The sequence below is a fragment of the Saccostrea echinata genome, unplaced genomic scaffold, assembly GCF_033153115.1.
Source record: "Saccostrea echinata isolate AGI-Se365-2 ecotype Australia unplaced genomic scaffold, CSIRO_AGI_Sech_v1 ptg000030l, whole genome shotgun sequence".
Classification (NCBI taxonomy): domain Eukaryota; kingdom Metazoa; phylum Mollusca; class Bivalvia; order Ostreida; family Ostreidae; genus Saccostrea; species Saccostrea echinata.
The window spans coordinates 21,086,900-21,109,286 of NW_026889779.1; the positions used below are offsets into that span (position 1 = coordinate 21,086,900).

At 35.9% G+C, this 22,387-nt stretch overlaps 1 protein-coding gene across 3 annotated transcripts in view; it reads right to left on the reverse strand.

Annotated features, from left to right (window-relative positions):
• Positions 1 to 1,672: 1,672 nt before the first annotated feature.
• Positions 1,673 to 22,387, reverse strand: part of LOC133197522 (arginine-glutamic acid dipeptide repeats protein-like) — a 73,640-nt gene continuing 52,925 nt past the window's right edge. For 2 of the 3 annotated variants that reach the window (XM_061333598.1, XM_061333600.1), the window contains 14 exons: positions 13,617 to 13,746; positions 10,503 to 10,601; positions 8,638 to 8,834; positions 8,233 to 8,370; positions 7,096 to 7,263; positions 5,523 to 6,598; positions 5,193 to 5,349; positions 4,864 to 5,032; positions 4,617 to 4,728; positions 4,378 to 4,505; positions 3,976 to 4,179; positions 3,187 to 3,516; positions 2,046 to 2,215; positions 1,673 to 1,845 (listed from right to left, as the gene is read on the reverse strand). In XM_061333598.1, the coding sequence (XP_061189582.1) occupies positions 1,759 to 1,845; positions 2,046 to 2,215; positions 3,187 to 3,516; positions 3,976 to 4,179; positions 4,378 to 4,505; positions 4,617 to 4,728; positions 4,864 to 5,032; positions 5,193 to 5,349; positions 5,523 to 6,598; positions 7,096 to 7,263; positions 8,233 to 8,370; positions 8,638 to 8,834; positions 10,503 to 10,601; positions 13,617 to 13,746 (3,165 nt within the window). In that variant the 3' untranslated portion in view covers positions 1,673 to 1,758. Of the gene's footprint in view, positions 1,846 to 2,045; positions 2,216 to 2,950; positions 3,134 to 3,186; positions 3,517 to 3,975; positions 4,180 to 4,377; positions 4,506 to 4,616; positions 4,729 to 4,863; positions 5,033 to 5,192; positions 5,350 to 5,522; positions 6,599 to 7,095; positions 7,264 to 8,232; positions 8,371 to 8,637; positions 8,835 to 10,502; positions 10,602 to 13,616; positions 13,747 to 22,387 lie in introns of all 3 variants that reach the window. The other variant, XM_061333599.1, reaches the window with a different exon arrangement.

Genomic DNA, 22,387 nt, shown 5'->3' on the forward strand with positions numbered 1-22,387 from the left:
AATTAAGTACAAGTTCTATTAAATATAATTCATTCAGCCTGTAGTCAAAATACGACTTTCAAAAATTCTTAAGTGTGAAGATGTGTAGAAAAAGCATGCCAAAAAAATGTCTTTTACAAACAAAATGACTAAGGATTTTCAATAATAAAGTGAAAAAAACTCATCATACTCTAAGTTCTACTTTCAACTCCACGTGGTGAGCAGAGGGAATGGATCTTACATGTACGCATGTACATGTACTTTATATCTGTACATGCGCTGGCTAACGGAATAGGCATTGTAGTGGTAATGAATGAATCGGTAATGTACTACTTTGTAGCGGTAATGAGTGTAGCGGTAATGACTACAAGAAATGTAGTGTTAATGTAATGCATCCAATATTCTATGAAGAAAACATTGTTATTAATTACTTGTAAGGGTTATTTCTCTTAGTGAAAGGTCATTTTCTTACACTGTATAAAATACAAGGAATTTTCAGAATTTTTACACTGACATCTAGTCATCTATAACAGGTTTCTTTCATAAAATTGTCTCTCCACCCAAGTAACTAAACCATAATCATTAATGACTACTAGTACGCCTGAAAATAACGAAACACAATGTTTATTTTATATCCTCACTCTGAGGGATATCTAATTTTATTATTTTTTCATCTTTTCCTTTAAATTTGATAGTTTGTAATAATATATTTAAGACACACACACAAGATACAAGTATTACAAAAAATGACATAAAAATATTTGGACTTCTGACATTAATGGATACACAGCACTATGTCTTTATAAAGCCGGAGAAGTCCAGGAAAATCATCACACTGCAGGCCAGCGCTGCCTCAGGTGATAAATTATTGCCATTAAAATAATGCAACACTTCTTGTAGGAACATAACTTATTTCCAAGTGCTTTTGTGTTACTGACTCATTCAATGTAAAATCACATGCACATCTTGTCGAATAAAGTGTCTGAAACATTCCATTTCAATTCCAAATGCTGATTTTTGATACAAAAAACATTTGGAATTCCAATTTAAAAAAACACTGTAGTTCAACATAAATCTAATCTCAGTTTGTCAAGGTTCAAAACTGGATTAGTTTAAAATCAAGCCCTAGTCTACATAAGCAGTGCCCATTAAAATGACTAATCTGCAACAAATATGTGCTCACTTTCTAATTATCATCAATTAAAAAATAAAAAAAAAAGTTGCAGTCAGACAAGTAAGTTAATTGAATGGCAGATATACATGTATCACAAATGTACATATATACAATGTGGATTTCTATAACTTAGCACTTTTCATCGGAATGCTTCATAAAATATGTCCCAAAATTAGGTCAGTTTTAAGAAAATTCACAACTTAATGGTTAAAAGTCCTGCTGAAAGAGTTGTAATCATGTTAATTGGGTGTTCGAACTAGATTTACGCTTGCTGATTGTGTGTTTTTGAATCCATAGTCAGCTGCCTTCACAGAGAATATAACTACAAGATTGCAAGAAACTGGACTCTGTAACACAATTAAACCAGTCGCAGTCTATAGGCTGTCTGTGGTTTGTTCTGAGATCCTTGTATCACATTATAACACAGAACTGATCAGGTACTGAGTATAGATACTCGTATATAAAATACTGTCTGTTCCAACACTTTCCATACTAACTTCAAGCTATTTTTTGTCATTGCAGATCCATTTTTTTCTTGTTTTAAACTGACAAGAGTGTCACAAGTCTTTGCACCTTTAGAGTTCACCCTTTGGGGTAGGCCTGTCTCAGTGTGGGGGCAGGTGACCAAACCTTTCCCTCTCCATGGCCAATTGTCTTTGGATTGCTTCATGTTGTGCGGCTTGTGCTGAAAGCTGCAAAATGAACTAGATATCAGTGAAGAACAGTCACCAAAGAGGAATAACTCTTACAAAATCCAACAACATGAAAAAGGCATTTGCAGTTCAACACCACTATTAACATATGAAAGGAGGTAGAAAGCAATATTTTTTTTTAAATTATAAAGCAAAATCGAAACTCTATTAATTAGTTAAAAAATTTTCCGAAGATTTACCTGATGGGCCAGACCTGGATCTGCATAAGCTCTTCTATAGAATTCGTTCTGTAACATCTCTTGTTCCCCACGAGACAGGAGTCCAGCGTGGGGAGGAATGCCTGCGGGCAGGGAAGAGAGGTGAGCTGAAGGTGTACCTGGAGCAGCACTCACTGCCAGGGGATCAGCTCCTGTGGAAGGCATAAAAATTTGGTGTGGAATTGCACAGTCATAGGAATGTGATCAAAAAATTTACATTTAAAAGTGCATTTCAAAATTATAGTAAGAACTTGTATAACCATATCAGAACTACTATTTTTCAGTTCACAAATTTTGATTTCTTATGTCTTTAAAATGACACAAGTTAAAGGACTCAAAAAGAGGCCTTTGGAAATCATAAATCATATTCCAGAATTTGTACGACAACATATCGATCCAGATCTCCGAGTTCAAATTTTGAAATTTTCAAATTTGGATTTAAAGACATTTAATGAGCCATTTTTAAACTGCATTTATAAACTCAATGATGACAATCATCAAAAAATATTTTCAAGCTGCTAATTAGCATCTACAGATAAAGCAAAATGTCTAGCAACAACAACTACTCAAAACTTCAGTGCTAGAAGTCTAAAACACTTTCTATGGAAGTTCTATGCAGGAATTTACAATTGCTAGCTGTAAAAGCACTGATAGAAAAATCCATTTTTTCCCCCTTAGTCTGGAGCTTCAAAACAAAATTTCTTTAAAAAACGACTTACCTATGAGAGCAATACAAAAGAAAGCAATTTTACCTCTACAGATACCAGTTATGTGTAAAAGCAGCAAGCAAAATATTTTCAGATTTTATATGGCTCATTAAATGCATGTCTGATATTTTTTTCTTCGAGCACTGATTTTTGAAATTTCATGTTCAAATCAAAACTTACTATTAAATTGATAAACCAATTGTGAGGCAGCAGGGTCGATAACTCCGCCTGCCCCCCATTCATGTTTGGAGCGGAGGATACATTCATTAGTTACCCTCTGCATGTAGATTTGTTCATTAGTAAGACGTTGTGTACAAATTTGGTATATCATTCTTCCAGTCATTTGATCACTACGCAGAATATCTGCAATGGAAATGGTTTTACATCAATAGAAATGAATCCATCAGTATTCTTACCTGGGCCAAATGGTGTCAGAAGGGAATGAGGGGGTCCCCCTATGGGGTGGAAAGGTGATGGGGGTGGAGGTGGACCTCCAGCGTTGTTCTCCCCTGGATGTAGGTGTAGATGGGTGTGGGAGTGGGAGTGTGTATGAGAGTGGGTCCCAGATGGCCCCACCCCAACAGGTGGAGTAGGAATTCCTAGACTAGCCATTTGTAATCTGACCAATGGGTCAGCTGAAAGAGCCATTCGCTCCGCATGGAGACGCTCGGCAGATAACCTCTCTGCCACAGCCGCAGGTCCATGGTGGAAAAGTTCAGATGGAAAATGGGCACCTGGGGGTACTCCTAAATTTAACACAGTGATAACATAACAACAGATGTTCAGAAAATCTGAGATTAAAGTCTTTAACGATTCTCTGCCCTGAAATGTTCAAATCATTCAAACCACTATCGTAACAAGATACAATGTTTTCAAACAAACATTAAGAAAATTCAATAAAACTGTCCATTGATTTTTAAATTAAAATACTATAGAAGTACTTTTTTTCCACGTGGAATTAATATACGCTATACAAGATCCATGGCCAATCGTACTCGAAGTACATGTACATTTAAGGCATATAGAGGCATTTTAGAAATACATGTAATTTTCTACCCAAGGATTGAACAGAAATTGTGATTCCGCGTAATTATGACCCCCCTGGAAAAAAAGTACGTGTACAGTACCGATATATATTCACATGAATTTTATGCTTACTTCATCAAAATTTTCAATATCATGTTTAATAAACCATGATTCATTACCCAGTCTCTCTAGCCGCTCTCTCTCCCTCTGCATCAGGTCACTGGCGATGCTATTTGGAGGGTAGACCCCTGGTATATGTGAACCAGAAGGACCACCAGGGTGTCCCAAGGCTGCTGGGGGAAAACTACCGTACCTCCTCTGGAATTCTAACCACTGGGGATCCATTGGACTTGGTCCATGGGGTGGCAGTAAACGCTCCAATCCTGTAAACAGTTACCTTGGTAAATGATTTTTTAAATTTTTCTTTCTTCAGATTAATAATATTATTTCTGGTTTAAATTCCTTCAGTGGGAGAAAAGCATTAGGAATATAGCCGTAATATGGAGTTGCAATAAGATATACATATAGGCAGCACTTAATAAGTGCAAGAGCTAGATTTCCATTCATCTACATCAACTTACCCGGTGGCTTCATTTCCAAATCCTGCTTCATTTTCTCCCTCATCTCCATTTCTCGAATCTCTCGTTCCCGAATTTCTCTCTCCCTGGCATCTCTCTCACGTTTGTCCCTCTCAAGCTCCAGCTCCAGCCTGTAAAGAACATAATTCATGTTGTGAAAATAGAAAAGGTGTTCTAGTAATATTGCCTTGAGTTCTCACAAGTAAGATCATTTTTACAGCTATTGCATATTCAATCATTACCTTTCTCTGGATCCAGGGGGATACATTCCCATCCTGTAATTCAGGAGGGGGTCCATCCCTGGGTGATAGGGTCCATAGGGCCCACTTGGATGGGACATAGATGGTTCACCCCCTATCATTGGTTAAAAATAAAATTAAACATGATATGTTATCAGAACCATTCAAAATTATTTTACTTCTGTTACAAAACCTTACTCAGGAAAATAAATGGATTCAATTGACTAATTTGTGCTTTTTCTCTACCTACCCATACTTATTGTTGGTTTCTTGGCATATTCACTGAGCTGCCTCAGGGCTGGTGTGTCTGGAGGATATGACCTGGGGGTCTGTCTATCAAAGTGATGTGGTGTGCTGATCAGACTACTTGTAATCTGGGCATCTGCTGTGGAATTAGGGGGTGGGGTCTCAAGCTTCTTCTGCAAGACAAAATATTTCTAATGAAGACTTACAAAAATTCACAAAGTACAGACTTGAATTCTTGTAACAAAATAAGCTACACAAAATTTTCTAAGAAATCTGATCTGTTTGTGAAATGGCATAAATATTGAATATAACACAACCACAGTAAACTGGTACCTTTTCCTCTGGCTTGACTGGTGTCTGCTGGGGTGGGTTTGAAGACACTGATCCACTACTTTTCTGTTTCTGAGCCAGTTTGGAATCTGACAGAGCCTTCAATACAATATCACACCGGGAACAGATGTTGGAACCTCTGTCCAACACTTTTATTAAGCTGAAGAAAACAAAATTAACAATAAATTATAACGAACTTTACAGTAACACTAAAGTTCTGGGGTTTTTTTGTTTTTTGTTTTTAAATTTTGATTATCTCATACTGCAGAAATTCAATTAATATTCAATATTGCCTGAGTAAATGCTCTTCTGTACTAAAGTTGATGAATTTACCGATACTTTGTGTCCTTGCTGCCTGTATGTACTTCCACATTACACTGTACAGGGGGAGGTTCTGGGGTGGGGTCTCTTGTGACCACACCCCCTTCTCTGTCACTGTCACCATCATCCATGTCAATCTCTTGAGACTTCTCAGATTTCACCTCTGTCTGACTTGTCCCACCCTCCTCAGTGCCCCTCCTGTCTGTTGGTGGTTTGTCAATCCCAGATGACTCCAATAAGGAGGGAAACTGTTTTGATCCTATAGATAAGTCCAAGGTTGGTTCAGATTTCACATGACTGAGATCAAAGTTAATGTTTTCTGCTTTTTTGCGATTGTCTGACTCAATAAAGTCTCTTGGTTTGAAACCTGTGCTTGTAAAGCTTTCCAGTGGAGGTGGTGTCACCCTTTCTTTCTTGATTGTGTTCAAGTCTCTCATACCTGAGGAGCTTATAGCATTTTGATACACTGGGGTCACTGAAGTAGAGGCCAGGGTTGTCTGCTGCTCCAAGTAAGGTGACCTTGATACAGGAGCAAAGCTAGAGTTTGAAGAGAATTTTAGATCTGGGACAGACAATGAAGTGCTTGGCTCCTGAGTGGCCACAAACACTGGTTTGTGTAGGCCTGGTTGATTGGTTGACTCCTGCTTTTGATTGCCAACTTTTGGTGAATGCAGGGCTGGTTCAGGACGAATGGCAGATGATGATGATGTCACTGATGTGGCTGTTGAAAGTGAGGCTGTACTGTCAGAGGATGATAAGGAATTCACTGAAGTAAATACTGAGTGAGAGAAAGAGTTTGAAGTCACATGGATGGGATCTGGATGAGAACAGAATGGTTTTAAAGGGAGGGACAGTGGTGTCTTGGTTTTGGTAAGGTGCTGTGTGATAGGAGGGGTGGAGGTTAAAGGTTTGGGGGATGGGGGTTTGGGACTAGATGAGGAAGGAATCACAGGTTCAGGATGGACAATGGCTCTAGCTTGTGAAGTGTCATTATAACTGCTAGATGTAGACTTGGAGGACAGACTGGTTTTCACTTCAGTGTTGTCCACAGATCTGGGTGTACTGGGTGGAGATGAGCTCAAATCATCCTGAAACATAACAGATTTGATGAATTTGTAAAGAAATTACTTCTGAAGGTTTTGAGGAATATAATCAGGGCATTGATATAATTTAATCTGTGATGCAACCACTTCTATAACTATTCTTTTGAATTTCCCATTAGACTCTTTAAATGTGTACATTTACTACCAATAACAAAACAATCTGGAGCAACAAACCAAATCTTTCTTTGTATTAAGTAAGTATAGAATATTATGTGTGGTATGTGTTAAATTTATGCCAACTACACAAGAAATCTTGCACATAAATATTCCCCTGTGTACCAATGCCTATATATATAATTCATTAGGCACTTAAAATACATTACACTGGTATCATGGAAATAATTGCCATATACATGCCTTATGCTATTACTGTTTAATAACAAACTGGAACCAGAACATGATATATTCATGTCAATGTGACACATTCCTATCTAGGCAGGTGCTCTTTCCCTCCCCCAGCTCAATAAACAGGTGCCCCCTACCTGATTGTTGTCAGCATCCCCTTCGTTACTAAGATCCTCCAGACTACTGCTACTGTCTGAGATAGAGTCCGAGTCTGATCGGTCCTCTGCCCTCTTCTTTTTAGTAGACTTATCGTCACTGTCAGAGTTGGCCTGTCTTTTCTTTCCTTTAGCCTTAGGTTCTTCTTTCTGTAAAAGGGTGAAAAACCTTAGAATATGTATTTAAAACACTTAGAAGGATTATATATGAGAACATAATATAAATACATGTACATAATAAAGCCACTCATAAATTACCAAGTGGAATGAAAAAGATGTTAATGTACTTTTGAACAACTGGATACCAGCATCTTAAGTGTGTGGTCTGTGTTCAGAGTCTATCACATTATGTAATACAACATATTCTGAGAACATGGTATTTCTGGAATTATATACATTTCCTTAAGATTTTGGTGTTCTGGGATTAATGAAGAAGTCATTTACAGATTAAAGTAAGATAATAACTGACATCACAGTTATAATGAACTCTTGTATAAATTAATGTTGAACATTGTAAAGTGCCAAAAATGTTAATTGTAACAAAATGATGGCTAAAAAACAAATAAAGCTGAACTCTGGTATCTTGAACACCAAAATCTCAAATACCATGGATATGCCAAATGATTTGAAGTCCCAACTATTTTTTTCTATATGTATTTTAATTTCAGTATCTCAAATCCTTGGATATCTTAAAGTTTTCTTGCTATCTATCTTTATGTCTTTGTCTGAGCTGCTGGTACTACAGCTACTGTTACTACTGGGAGATTTAGGATTCAGTTTTACCCTCCCCTCTAACTACTAGACACTAACCTTGCTATCTCTCTTTATGTCCTTGTCTGAGCTGTTGGTACTGCTGGGAGATTTGGGATTCACTGTTTTACCCTCCCCTCTAACTACTGAACACTTACCTTGCTATCTCTCTTTACGTCCTTGTCTGAGCTGTTGGTACTGCTGGGAGATTTGGGATTCACTGTTTTACCCTCCCCTCTAACTACTGAACACTAACCTTACTATCTCTCTTTATGTCCTTGTCTGAGCTGCTGGTACTACAGCTACTGTTACTACTGGGAGATTTGGGATTCACTGTTTTACCCTCCCCTCTAACTACTGAACACTAACCTTACTATCTCTCTTTATGTCCTTGTCTGAGCTGCTGGTACTACAGCTGCTGTTACTGCTGGGAGATTTAGGATTCACTGTCTTCTGGTTATCTTCTGGGTCTACACCGTTGCTTTCTTTCTTTTTATTTCCTTTACCCTGGAAATTAAATTTAATTCTTAGTCACTTTTAACATACCTTTCATTATTTGTTTGGAATTGACTATAGGTTCTTTTATTTATGGAAGATGGTAACAGGATATTAAGCTGGTGGCAAAGATTAAACAAGAATAAATTTAAGATGCCATCCTTTCTTTAATAAAAGCTCAGATTCAATCCCTTTTTGAATATAGTCGATATAGTCTAACATGTTTTTTGTTCCTTCAATTGATTAAATTTTTGTAGTATCTTTGCATATCTTTCTTACTGTTTCCCTTGATTGCCTTGTTCGCATATTGTGGCGACCTCCCAGCACATCAGCTTCCTCTTTAACTGGCTTAAAGAGGAAGGGGGGATCTTCAGGGCTTTCTAGGGGGCGCTCTTCTCCATGTCGCTTGTAGTACAGGCGACACTGTGTGCAGCGAAGACTTTTGTCTTTACCCGCATGGTGCCAGTCTTTGGAATCTAGAAAAAAAGAAATAACTATATAATGAATCTCCTGGAGACTGTGTGAAGTCACATTTCATCCTGCTCCAAAAAACAAATATGTATCGATCAATCTTGACATAAGCATCAAAAGATTTCTCGCCAAAAACACAATTCTATTGCAGGAGAAGCTCTTAAAGATCATTTCTGTTCAAATGAAAAAGATGATGTATTATTTACACACGTCTGAAGTCAAACCATCATGAAAATTGATAGCTGATCCAGGGTATTATTATGGCTGTTATATACCTTCAAACTCGCAGAATCCACAATAATTGATATCCCTACATTAATGTGCATATAGCCTTGCAACAGTCTACCACACACATGGGGAAAGTAGCCGCAGAAATAAAAGTCGACATCAACTGTCTTTAATAACTCCATCTCTGCTACACAGGCTCTTTATAGATCTCGCACCTCGCAGATCACATAAAACATCGCACACAACATCACAAGATACTTTTGTGATGGTAATTTCTGTGCAATAAAGACTATTTCATTTGATCTGTTCACTATCTAAACCCATGCTATCAGTCTGCTCAAAATCATTAATACCAAGTTAAGAGTTTAAATTTCTAGTAAAAACTGTCGGTTATCAATTTCCTTCATGTGTGTAATCAGTTACTCCTCGCTTGAGGTGCCGCAAAGCTTCAATCAGTTTCACCTCAGCGAGTTTGCTGACAACTGACAGATTAAGTGTAAAAATAACAGGATCCCAGCATGCACTCTAACCATTCAGAAGTGGGGTGTAAATAGTTCTTAGCTGTCATGTTTACATCCCCACTGAGGGAAAATGACAATTACATACAGAGAATTGGAGGTCCTCTGGTGTATACCACTGTCCAGGATGTGAAAAATCATTATAAATCCGTGTAATGTAAACTACCAACCACCGTGAAACTTCTGTATGTTTAACACTTCTCGGTGGCTACCTGCCATTGTGTCTGAATTTGACCTTTGACTTCATAGTCATCTCTCATCTTACTGGAGAATGCAAACCCCAGAGGTCAACCAAAACTGCAGAGGCTAAATCCCCCCTTTGTTGCATACCTGGAGTTTCTCTATTGATCTTATTTCTAATTACAGACCCTGCACACCTGTTCTAACATACAGGGTCAATTTCTGACATTTACTTAAGTATGATAAAATGCTGGTCTTGACATGAAAAGTCTCAATTCTCTTGTCAATATTTTTGTCTTATGTAGGTGTTGACGGTTACGATAATTTCTTTTAGTCATAAAAAGGCTGCACCTCAACATGAGACCACAGGTCACTAAAATACACCTGCCTAACGAAGGAGAGGTTTCCCTGCTGTTGGAAAAACATTTCTGGTTTGACCTTACAAAATGTCTTGTTTAATATCTCTCCTTAGAGAACAAAGATCAGTGTGCATGCTGTACAAAGACGGTAATTCAATGTCGTAATGATATTGTGCACCTGTTACAACCCAATGAAGTCTTATCATGTGACAACTGGTCATGTCATCATGAATAGGCATAGTTTTACAATTCCTCATCATTCCATCTTTTGCAAGTAATTGATCTTGTGAACTTTTCCTAAGTCTCAAATTTGCATCTACATGTACTAAGATTAGCAAGTGAAAAAGTGCTTTTAAGACATGTGCATAGGTACAATCAATGATCTTACCTGTGGTTAAACAATGTCTACATGTGTATCTGTTAAGGTCTCTACTTCCACCACTGTCATCTGAATCATCCGAACACTCACTAGCTGAACTCTGCTCAACTACAAAACACATCAAAAAAAAAAATGTTCATCAAGCTACTTCATTACTCAAAAGTGAATTAATTTTACTTGTATATTTTTTAAATCAGCTTTACACAGAATACATATAGACCATATCAAAAAGAATATTTTTTATACAGCTTGTCTGCCTCCTAAGTGTATGAACAGAACAATACAGCTGTTCTTTTAACAGTTACCCTGTGAGATCTCTATGGGTTTCGGTGATAGCAGATTTTCCTTAGAAGCGTGGAATAGGCATTTTGATACGTGATAGATGCTGGCAATTTCATTCCCTTATGTACGCCAGATATATAAATTATTAAAACAATACACTTACAACAAATTATAAAGTATCCTTTGATCAATATAGCATTTACTGGAATATCAGAAATTACCCTTTGCGCCAATTTACCAAAGGCCTTAGCAGAAGGAAAGGCATCAAAAACGGCAGTTTCTCTGAAGATTGGGCTTTTTACATCACACATCAGAAAAGATATAATGATAATTATGATGCATTAGGTGTTGTGTCTTATTGCTGTGGTATTGCTTAATAAATGTAGCTACGGCTTTGAGGAAACTGTTACGAGATATGCCAACAAATCAATAGCATAATGAATTGCCACATAACTCGCCCAACTTTGATGCACATTTCACACAGAACAAAAACTTTCAACACAAAGCAGAAAACAAATTTTTAATTATTTCAGCAAGAACTGCCTACTTCATGTTTCAACTAAAGCTGTTATCAACAGAAGATTCATAAATAAGAAAGGACATTCTGAAAATGAAATTAGAAATATGATAATGTAGCTTGCCTTGAGATTATGTTAAATAGCAAACTCATCCCCTTGTCAAGAACTTGTTATTTTGTTGGGGTTTTAAGAACTGGCAAGTTTTGTGATCATTAACAACATAAGCAGCCACCTCCTTGTCAGTTTGATACCCGATCCCCCAGAATATCATTCCACACCACACTTGTAAAGATTTATAACCATATAAGTACACAATAAAAGAAATTGGATACCTTGATTACAAAGCAATCTTTCTGTTAGCAGTTAAAATTTCTGTCTCACAAAAACCTTTTTGCGCTTTTGCAAGACATTTATGCTCCCATTGTCCTGTAGCACAAATTTTTTCCATGTTAGCAGTTAGAGTTTCTGTATCACTAGAACCTTTCGTGATTTTGTCTATCATTTATGCTCATGCTGGCACCACAAATTTTACTGGGAGTTCTTACCCAAAAGGCCATTGCAACAATTGGAAACTTTACCCATAATTCCTAGCTTTACTGTAGTGTTAGATCCAATGTCAAACAGCTGCATGATAATATTTTTTTTTAAAAACTCCAACCACATCTGTTGACATATTTCATTGTAAAAACACGAACACATTCCTTGCAGGTCTCGCGGTGGGATGAAAAACACATTAACGAGGATTTTGTATTACATCTTCAAACATGCACAGTACAGTACTGCGACTTCTTGTAACATTTAAGAGCCCTCTTCATGTGTGGTATTTTCTAATTTTTATTCTTCCTTCTCTAAGGAGAAGGTGTAGTTACAAAGTTATCCTTATATAGCCCTTTTGAATGTAATCTAAGATCAGAAATGTATGGTTTATGTATAACTTACTTCAATAAAAACTTTAAACAAGTACTACGCCATCATCCTGTTCATGTCACTCCTTAAACAAGATTCTATCATCAAGTATTTCCCTCTCGTTTTATAGAAGATCTTCCTTTTATTCTAAGCTAGGCCTTCTAAGTTGTAATCCTACTGGTATCACACTGATGACAACCTTCTGAATGATCTTCAATAATATAGTTTCTTTTCTTTCTTTCTTTTTTGAAGGATTGATGGTTTTCCATTGCACAAGATATTCTTTTCAGCCTCCACCCACAAAAAAGTTAGATCCATGTACAATGAAATCATACCTTATTGAAATTGTTCCTATATCATCACTAATTTACACTCAAGACCTAATCTAACTTGGTTCCTAAAATTTTCTGAATATGAACAGAAGAAAGAATGTGTGTGTCCATTGTTTTTTTTTTTGATATGGAATCTATGTGTAACTGTTCATAAAAACATTCATTCTTCTTGATTAAGAGGCTGTGATTAGTGAACAACTGTAATTAGTGATATTTCACTTGGTACAATTTCCTGTTGCTCTATCTGATTTGGTATTACTGTATTTTGTATACCCACTATTTTCATTAAGTAATCTAAATCAATGATATTAAGTATTAGTATTCTGTAATGAATAACTACAATGTAGTGTTGTTCCACCACTCTCTTGGCAAAACAATGGACCTTAGAGTGACAATTTCCAGGATTGCACTTTTTTCCCCACTTGTTCTATCTTGTATGTAGAATTTTGTTCTCAGTTCCACTGATTACTTAGTGTTACAATCATGTTGTATATCTTTAATGATAGATATCTAGAATAGTTATCACCTCTGTAAAAAAAATTCTAGGGGGATCTATTGACACATGGTATAGTTTCCTCCCATGTGTGGTGAAGTTTTTATATGCGCTTTATAATCTTTATCCATGATTCTTTAGTGTAACATACCCATCTCAATTTGATATCACTTTTTTATATGTCAAACCTGTCAGATAAATTTCTTCTTGATCTAGTGACATTTAGTGTATCAAGCACTTACTTCCAAACCTAGTGTTTTTATAGTACTCACCTGACCACTTGATGGCGGTCGGGTGGATCTAGTGTTTTTATAGTACACACTACCACTTGATGGTGGTCGGGTAGATCTAGTGTTTTTATATTACTCACCACCACTTGATGGCGGTCAGGTGGATCTAGTGTATTTATAGTACTCACCACCACTTGTTGACACCTGGGTGGATCTAGTGTTTTTATAGTATACACTACCACTTATCTAGTGTTTTATAGTACTCACCACCACTTGATGGCGGTCGGGTGGATCTAGTGTTTTATAGTACTCACCATCACTTGATGGCGGTAGGATGGATCTAGTATTTTTATAGTACTCACCACCACTTGATGGCGGTCGGGTGGATCTAGTGTTTCTCTTATAAGGTGGGCGTCTGTGTCGTCTGTGAGGCCGATTGCTGGCAGCTGCTGGCGTTTTCTTCCAGAAGTAGTAATACTCAATCAGTTCTCCCTGAAAACAGATTCAGCAAATTTTAAATGTCTGCAGTATCACAACTTTGGCTGAAAATCATCAAGTCTTGACACTCTTTGTCAACAACTCCAAGTAGACTCGATAAGTTGTAAGCAATTAATACCTTTTTTTTAACACCACACTTGTAAATCTTAATCAAATCCCATAAAACAGGAACCCCAAACTCTAATAAAGATTAAGGGGGATAAACTTCATGCTTTACAGTTCCAAGGCAGACAAAAAAAGATGAGCACATTTTTTTTGTTAACACAGATCAACCGTTGGAGAGGTTCCCTGTATGTAATAAAATAGGAACCACAAGCTGATAAATGATAATAATGTGACACCTCTTCTCTGCTGTATAGCCATACAGACACCTGTTACAATCACAAATGGACAACCACATATAATTTATATAGCTTTTATCTGATTTATATGTGCATTTGTCCAGAATATTCATGTTGATGCTCTTAACACCTGCTAAAGGACAAACATTTAACTGCACGCAAATCGTAAACACAAACCATACTGGTATAAATCTCTTCCATATATAAATATGGATTCGAACATCACAAATACATGTATGTGTGGTCCTATATTGGCTTTTATCTGATTATGTCTGCCAGGACTCTAAAATTATTATATTAATAACAATCTGTATACAAGCAGTTAAAATAGGAAATGTTTCCTTACACAAAATAACTTGGCCCCATTATTTTATGATACTTTTATTATAGCTTATATAGATTTTATGACATTAGCAATCAATAAAACCAGTGAAGCAAAAGGCCATTTTTACTCATCCTTTTTATCCAATTTATTTGTGAAAAGAAGGAGATCTAAAAATCTTAAATTTAATCTTGAAGTGAAATCGAAATAAATGAAATTTTCATTGCATATACGACATTTAAATTTCCATGCTTGGTGTCATTAAAATTATGATCTCATTATATATATATGTACAAATTCTAAAAATTCAGAGCCTTTTAGTTTTGGTTAGAAAGTCATAAAAGCAAATGAAATCCAGAAATAACAAACAAACAAACAAACTAGCACAACGACTAAACAATCAAACCCTATAAATTTACAGTTTTTCATGTTTAATTTAAAAGTTGAAAAACCACTTTCATAGAAATAATTCTGGACTTCTATGAAATTTGTCCAGTCTGTCTGGTTTACTCTGGTGAAGTTTGACTTACATAGTTGAACAAATTATCAGTGCGACAAAGTAATAAATCGTACAATGTTCTATTCTCTCAAAATAGCGTAACTATAAATGCATGATGACCAAAAAAAAAACAAAAACAAAAACAATAGAAAGATATAATATAGAAGGGAAAATTTTCATCATGAATTTGGATCTCTTATACTAATAAAATTTAGAGAGTGCATCCTGCCTTATTGAAATTTGACAGTTTACAAGTGAAAAATACTCTTGTGGGAAAGGGTTTGATAAAACAGCAGTATATACATGGGGAAGCATTATCTAATTTCCTTACAATTTCTATCATCAAAGATGAAAATTCAAGTGAACAAGGGATACCTACAAGATAAGTCTTGAAGTTTTCAAGGGTAAAATATAGCAAATTTTGCCTCATAGAAGAACGTTCAAGAGATCAGGAGTTTTGAGAGAATTTAAGAATGTTCAAATTGCACACTTTTTGCTACTCTATGTACATTTATAAATGGGTTACCAAAGCAAACTAGTTATAGGTAAGTGTGTGAGGGCATGTTAGCAGAGTCACCCAGAGATAAAGATCTACCCATCATCAGCCAGCTAAAAGAAGGAATTCCCTGGCTGGGTGAGGGAAAAAATCTTAAATGTCTACAGACACAGAGTAGCATTCTGTCTTAATCACTAGGGCTACACTGCTGACTTTAATGAGCCGACAAATTGCTACCATTTCACCTATTTATCAGCATTTAATTGGTAAGCTACCACTGCAACGGACCATAACTAACAAAGAGAGAGAGCCACAAAATTCTCAATCAAGGGCAGACAACTGTTAAAAACATAGTCAAAGGTATAACAAGCCGGGATAAAATTGAACAATATCCCATATATCCTTCTATTGTTATGAAACAGAGTGTTTTCAAAAAAAAGAACCAGTATAAGTTGGGAGACATCAAGTTGAGCATGTCAAGTCAGTCAATGCCTATACACATACATATGTCAGATTTATATGTACTGTATTTTGACTGACAAATTGAAACACAAATGAATGTATATACATAAACTGTCATAATTCTTTAATATTAACCAATTCTGAAAAGGAATGAAATTCAGCCCACTAGCCCAACACTGAAATCAAGGTTCCAATTCTAGGTAATCTAAACCATCTGAACATCTTTCCTTAAATCAAATGTCTCCATAACTCAAGAAATACTTTCCTGTCCAATACATAAAAAATCTCCTACATCAAATGTAAGACAGCATCAATGCTGTGATCCAGGTCAGAACTCAAACCGCGGGGGATCTTATGAACTTTACACAGGCTCTTCACCAACTAACTGTTCAAACTTTTAAAAATTTCCAATTCTATGCCACAAATACGTAAACACAGAAACATGTAAAATTTTTCATAACCAACCACACATGATTTCAAGTTTAATGAAAGCTATGGTTAACTCACAATAAATTTTGGGGCAGCAGATGCATTTTCCTCAGACAAAATAAATGTGCCATACGTGTCAGGGCACTCTTAGTTCAGCTTGGTACAAGTTTCCTTATTCCCTAATATGCACTTGCAAAGAATAATTGCTGATGTAAATAATTTAATTATTGAACAGTTTTTGAATAGAAGATAATTGGAGTGAATATTTTTTTTTCACAGCTCAAAATCTGCATCTGGTTTAGTGTGGACTTTTGTGATATATTTCAGAAAATATTTCGTACCCATGTATCCTACCCATGCTGTGACTATTCAAAGCAAAAGAATTCAAAAAATGAATGTTTAGGATTTGGAATGAATTATTCACTGGCAATAAAATGTCACCAAATGAAGCAAAATATAAATAAACTCTGACATAAATATCACCTCTATGACATATAAGGTCCACATAACTGATTGTACACAGTACAGACCAAAAGTTGTGTGTATTACTAATGAAGTTGTTATGTATATGTACAACAGCCTATTATCTTCATCAAATTTATGAAGTTGATCATAAGGCAAACCTTAAACATGTGATATATGATTTCATTTATTGCATATGCCATGGGAATATTTTTTTCAAAAAGAAAAAAAAAACTGCTGAAAGAATTCCCTTCTAAAAAATAGTCCAGTCTTTCGAAAAAATTACAACCTAAAGAAAAAATCATATCAAATTAAATCTCTTTATACATACATAATCAAAACAAAGTTCTATATTAACATGCATATTAAAAATAATTTGATTTAACCAGGAAAAGCATAAACCCGGACGCTCCTATAACACTACCAGCCCTTTAACTGTGCTCCTTCTTCATACCTGATAAGGCTGAACCTTTAAACATGCAATAAAACATTTAATGGATCTGTCAAATTCCCTTTCCTCTGATCATATTGTGTTACATTGTCTGCTCCTGGCCAAAGAATGACGTATGACTTAAACACAGGTCTCAGTAAGAAAAGTTTTAACATAACTGTGGACTGTACTACACTGATGCAGTGTTCGTCTGCTCCTTGTTTATTATGGCCTCATTGTGGATTTCAAACTTCAAATGCTTCTTCCCTCTGTCTCATGATCATTCTTTGGAAATTGTAAAAATTTTGCATCAAATTCAAAGAAGCTCATTAATACTTACATTTGCAACATGAATTGCACATTTAAATGCCTTGAAACAATCTACTACAACCCAAAACACATACCAAGTGGATGTCAAGCACAAAATCCAATATGGCTGCCTCCTTGTGCTAGCCGAGCCTCCGTTTAAACATTCAGCCGACTAGGAGAAAGGAAAGCTATTAACTGTGTATAAAAGACCAAGTTTTCTATAGCACAGGCTGTATTTAACTTCTCAATACAGAGGAACGTTTTGTCAACTACTTTTAGGTGACGCTAAGATTGTATGGTTTGTAATCTTATTAGTAATAAGTGAAGATATTTATATAGGGACTTTGAAGAACACAATCATTGCTATTGAGCGTTTTATCAAGTTAATATTTGTTTGTGTAGATATTACACTGGTATTTGAACTGTTCTATGGATAATTATACACAACTTACAGATCCTAAACAACCAACATTGTCTTATGTAAACCTCAAACAAAACAACTCAGAAAGTTTACACAAGTGTGATACAACTGTCAAATTTGACTGATGCAATTATGCAGAGCACATTTTTCATTGAATAATTATGAGTAACAAGGTAAACTTTCAAATTATAGGAAAAATTAAAAATGTTATTATTTTTCTAAATTGCATAAGCCTATGCCAATTATATTCATTAGTTTTTCAGTGATTTTAGAACCACTTATGTTTAAGAAAGCACAAATGAATTAATCATAAATTCCTTATTTTCAATTTTTTTAAATCTCTTTTATATTAAAAAGGTGAATTATAATGAAAGCAATAAAGAAAACTCAAAAACTGGAGACTAAATGTTTCTTACTCAATAATAACAGTGGTCTGGGTAGGTAGGAAATTAGGTGACCATGCAAATACTGGATGGGAAAAACAAGAGGCCCATGGGCCACAGCGCTCACCTGAGTAACTTTGGCCTTGCTGTTTTTCACCTGATTTCTCTCTCTCCCCCCTCCCTCGTAGTACTTATTGTTGTCCCCCCCACCCCCGAGGGTCATGATTTGAACAATTTAGAATCTACACTACCCAAGAATGTTTCAGCTTTTCTGGCCCAGTGGTTCTTGAGAAGAAGATTTTTACTACATATTTCAATGTAAAACTTGGATTCCCTATTGTGGCCCCACCCTACCCCCGGGGGTCATGATTTGAACAATTTAGAATCTACACTACCCCAAGATGCTTTCAAATAAGTTTCAGCTTTTCTGGCCCAGTGGTTCTTGAGAAGAAGATTTTTAAATATTTTTACTATATATTTCTATGTAAAACTTGGATTCCTTATTGTGGCCCCGCCCTAACCCCGGGGGTCATGATTTAAACAATTTAGAATCTACACTACCCAAGGAAACTTCAAAATAAGTGTCAGCCTTTCTGGCCCAGTGGTTCTTGAGAAAAAGATTTTTAAATATTTTTACTATATATTTCAATGTAAAACTTGGATTCCTTATTGTGGCCCCGCCCTAACCCCGGGGGTCATGATTTGAACAACTTAGAATCTGCACTACCCAAGGATGCTTCCACATAAGTTTCAGCCTTTCTGGCCCAGTGGTTCTTGAGAAGAAGATTTTTTAAAGATTTTTACTACATATTTCAATGTAAAACTTGGGATTCCCTATTGTGGCCCCGCCCTAACCCCGGGGGTCATGATTTGAACAATTTAGAATCTGCACTACCCAAGGATGCTTCCACATAAGTTTCAGCCTTTCTGGCCCAGTGGTTCTTGAGAAGAAGATTTTTTAAAGATTTTTACTACATATTTCAATGTAAAACTTGGGATTCCCTATTGTGGCCCCGCCCTAACCCCGGGGGTCATGATTTGAACAATTTAGAATCTACACTACCTCAGGATGCTTCCACATTAGTTTCAGCTTCTCTGGCCCAGTGGTTCTTGAGAAGAAGATTTTTAAAGCTTTCAGCTCAGGTGAGCTAAAAATGATTGAGTCTATAAAATACTCTTATGAGTGGTAATATTCAGAATCACAAAAATTTAGGAAAAAATAATATTCCATATTGTACAACTTTTTGTGTCACAGGATCCTTCATTAAACAAATTAATGTTCTATACAGTACTTTGACCCTACAGTTTTTAGATTGGCTGACAGTTGTTTTTCTTTCTTTCCCTTTAACAATTTTTCACTCAATATGGGAAGCCACCAATTGCCAGTGGAAAGCTGCAAATTTAGACTTGCACTCATCACTCATGGCCATTGAGCAGTAAGCTCTGTTTACAGAGTCTCATCCAAAGGGAAGATCTCCATGTCCCATGGGATTTGAACCAGCAGAAGTAAGGATAAACTCTGTATTAAATTATAATTTATGAAATCAAGTTGTCTGGAGAATATTTCAACTTCATATTTTTTCCCGAAAATTTCATTCTGGTTCTGTTCATGAAATTCAGAAATATGTATAATCTGCAAATGCCTTTCAACTAATTCTAATATTAGATACTTTTTTCATGATCTTTGATTACAATATAACATTACTTCATATGAAATCAATTATAAATATGAATGATGGGTTTTAGATTTCAAAGACTTTGGCATTTCTCTGTCATCGCTGTTTCACCATATACATAAATGCTATCTTTTGGGAGCCTTAGCATCTGCAGTCTCTTGCTTCACTTTTATCACTAGGAAAGTTACCATATAGCATTTTTTAGCGGGGTGCTAATTTTGGCTTATTTTAGCGGTTTTGAAGTAGTCTGCTAAAATTTTAATCGCTAAATATGCACCCTTGTGCATAAATACTAAACGAAAAGAAGTCTACTTTGATCTGTATGCTGTTTAACAATGTATCTTTCATCTGGTATTAGTTTTACTCAAACTCTTGTGTAAATCGGTATCAAACATAGATAAAACGTACTGAAAACTCATCTAAAAGATGAATTTTCTTTCTTGTACAATGCCATGGAACTGTGTGTCCACCAAAAAAAGTTCCACCAAAATTATTGGCAGTCCTTTGAGCAAGCATTAAATGCCAAATTTTGCACCCGCTAAAGAAATCCGCTATACGATATTTCCCCTATAAATATATAAATGTAGACTTCTATATAGACCTGTGACAATCCAATTTCTTTGAGAGTACCATGCTAATATGGGAAGATGACAGGAGATGTGATCTTAAAAATACATGACCAAGACATCTATAATTTTCCCCATTTAAGTGGCTGGTGCTTTGATTATCAGATCATTGTACCCTGGAACCACAGTGCAGCTCTGTAATTAAGACAGCCAAATGGACCCTTAACCCTTCTTCTGGCATTTTCCTTCATTCAACCAAGCCCCAGGAAAGATCTTTTTATTTCTGATGCATCATCCCTTAAGAAACCTGTGTCATGCAGTTCAACCATAAACCAATGACCAATCAAGCATGGTTGGACAAATCTGGATTTTGTTTCTGCTAAATATACATTACCAAACAGCTGTTGTTTACAATTGTCAACAACCTGAAATTCTGTTGATCTCACAGCTTAGACACTGAGCTGCAGGAAAATTAAATCAGCTTTTCTTTTGCCCAATTCTCCTGTCATTAAAATGATGCAATGTGTGTGTTGTTTGTATAATAATGGCTGCACGCGTTGCATGCATGCAGGTGCTAGCAGCAGCGAGAGATCCTGTAGCAGGTATCAGAAAACTGATGTGCAGCAGAACTTAATCATAGCGACCACTCTATAGTCGGCTTATACCGCGACAAAACCAGCACAAAGAGGCTATGTCGTTTTTTGTAATTTTCCCTGAATGTACAACAAATTGAGACAGGAAAGTATTATTGATTATGTTAATTCTGTATCCCAACTCCACGCAAATTAAGTCGAAACCACAGCACATGGTAAGGCTGGAGTGAAATGTGACAGGCTGGATTCATATCCTCTCATTCTTGTATTGAAGAGCAATAAATTTCACTGGGGTGGATCGCAGATAGAAATAGATGATCCCATATAATCATCCATTTATTTGTCGTCTTTTCACTCTTCCACAAAAGGAAGCCCTCCATAATGGTTTAATAACAGAGGCCACAGAAAACTGAAGCTGATCTCCGCTGTCTACACACTTGATTCACTGCGCTGGAGATTCAATGTCGAACCTTATAAATTCAGTTCATGTTGAAAACAGTGTTTACAAGTAGCTTTATCTTACAAAAGAAAAGTGATTGATTTTTTGGTGTGTCCATTATTATCTTCCATTTAACTGTTTTCTCGTTACCAGATTTAATTACTAAAACATCACATTAACTGTTAAGTCAATAACTTAGGATCTAAAACAATTACATAGATATGACTTTAATATCACTATCACGTTTTATGACGAATGTTTTGCCACTGAAGGTATAGTACTCTGACTTCATTCTGTATGTATTTACATTTTTTCCTAATTATCAGGAACAAACATGCCACTAATTTTTCACATGTTTTGTACAATTAATCATTTACATAATTCTCTACACATTAGGTGTAACAACATAATTAATAAACATGACTACATTATGACACGTATCAAATTACTTACCACAGCGCATTAAATAAATGTCATCGAAAAGGAAGCCCGGGCTTCAGATTCTCCTACTTATACATAACATAATGTCATACAGATACAGAACATGATATCTTATGTCACTAGAAGAAGATTCTCTCATTGTGGCTAGCCTTGTGAATTATCATTTTAATATTAAGTACTCCATTATCATCTTTCCTGGATTCATATGAGAATTTAAAATATTTTATACAGAATCGTGATATAATAATAAAACAGGCGAACAGAGTTCCATAAGTTATTGACCAAAAACATTCTCTCTGATATACAATAATATTTTCTTTAATCAATGCATTTACAAGATAAGCCTTCAATTTACTCTTTCATAAT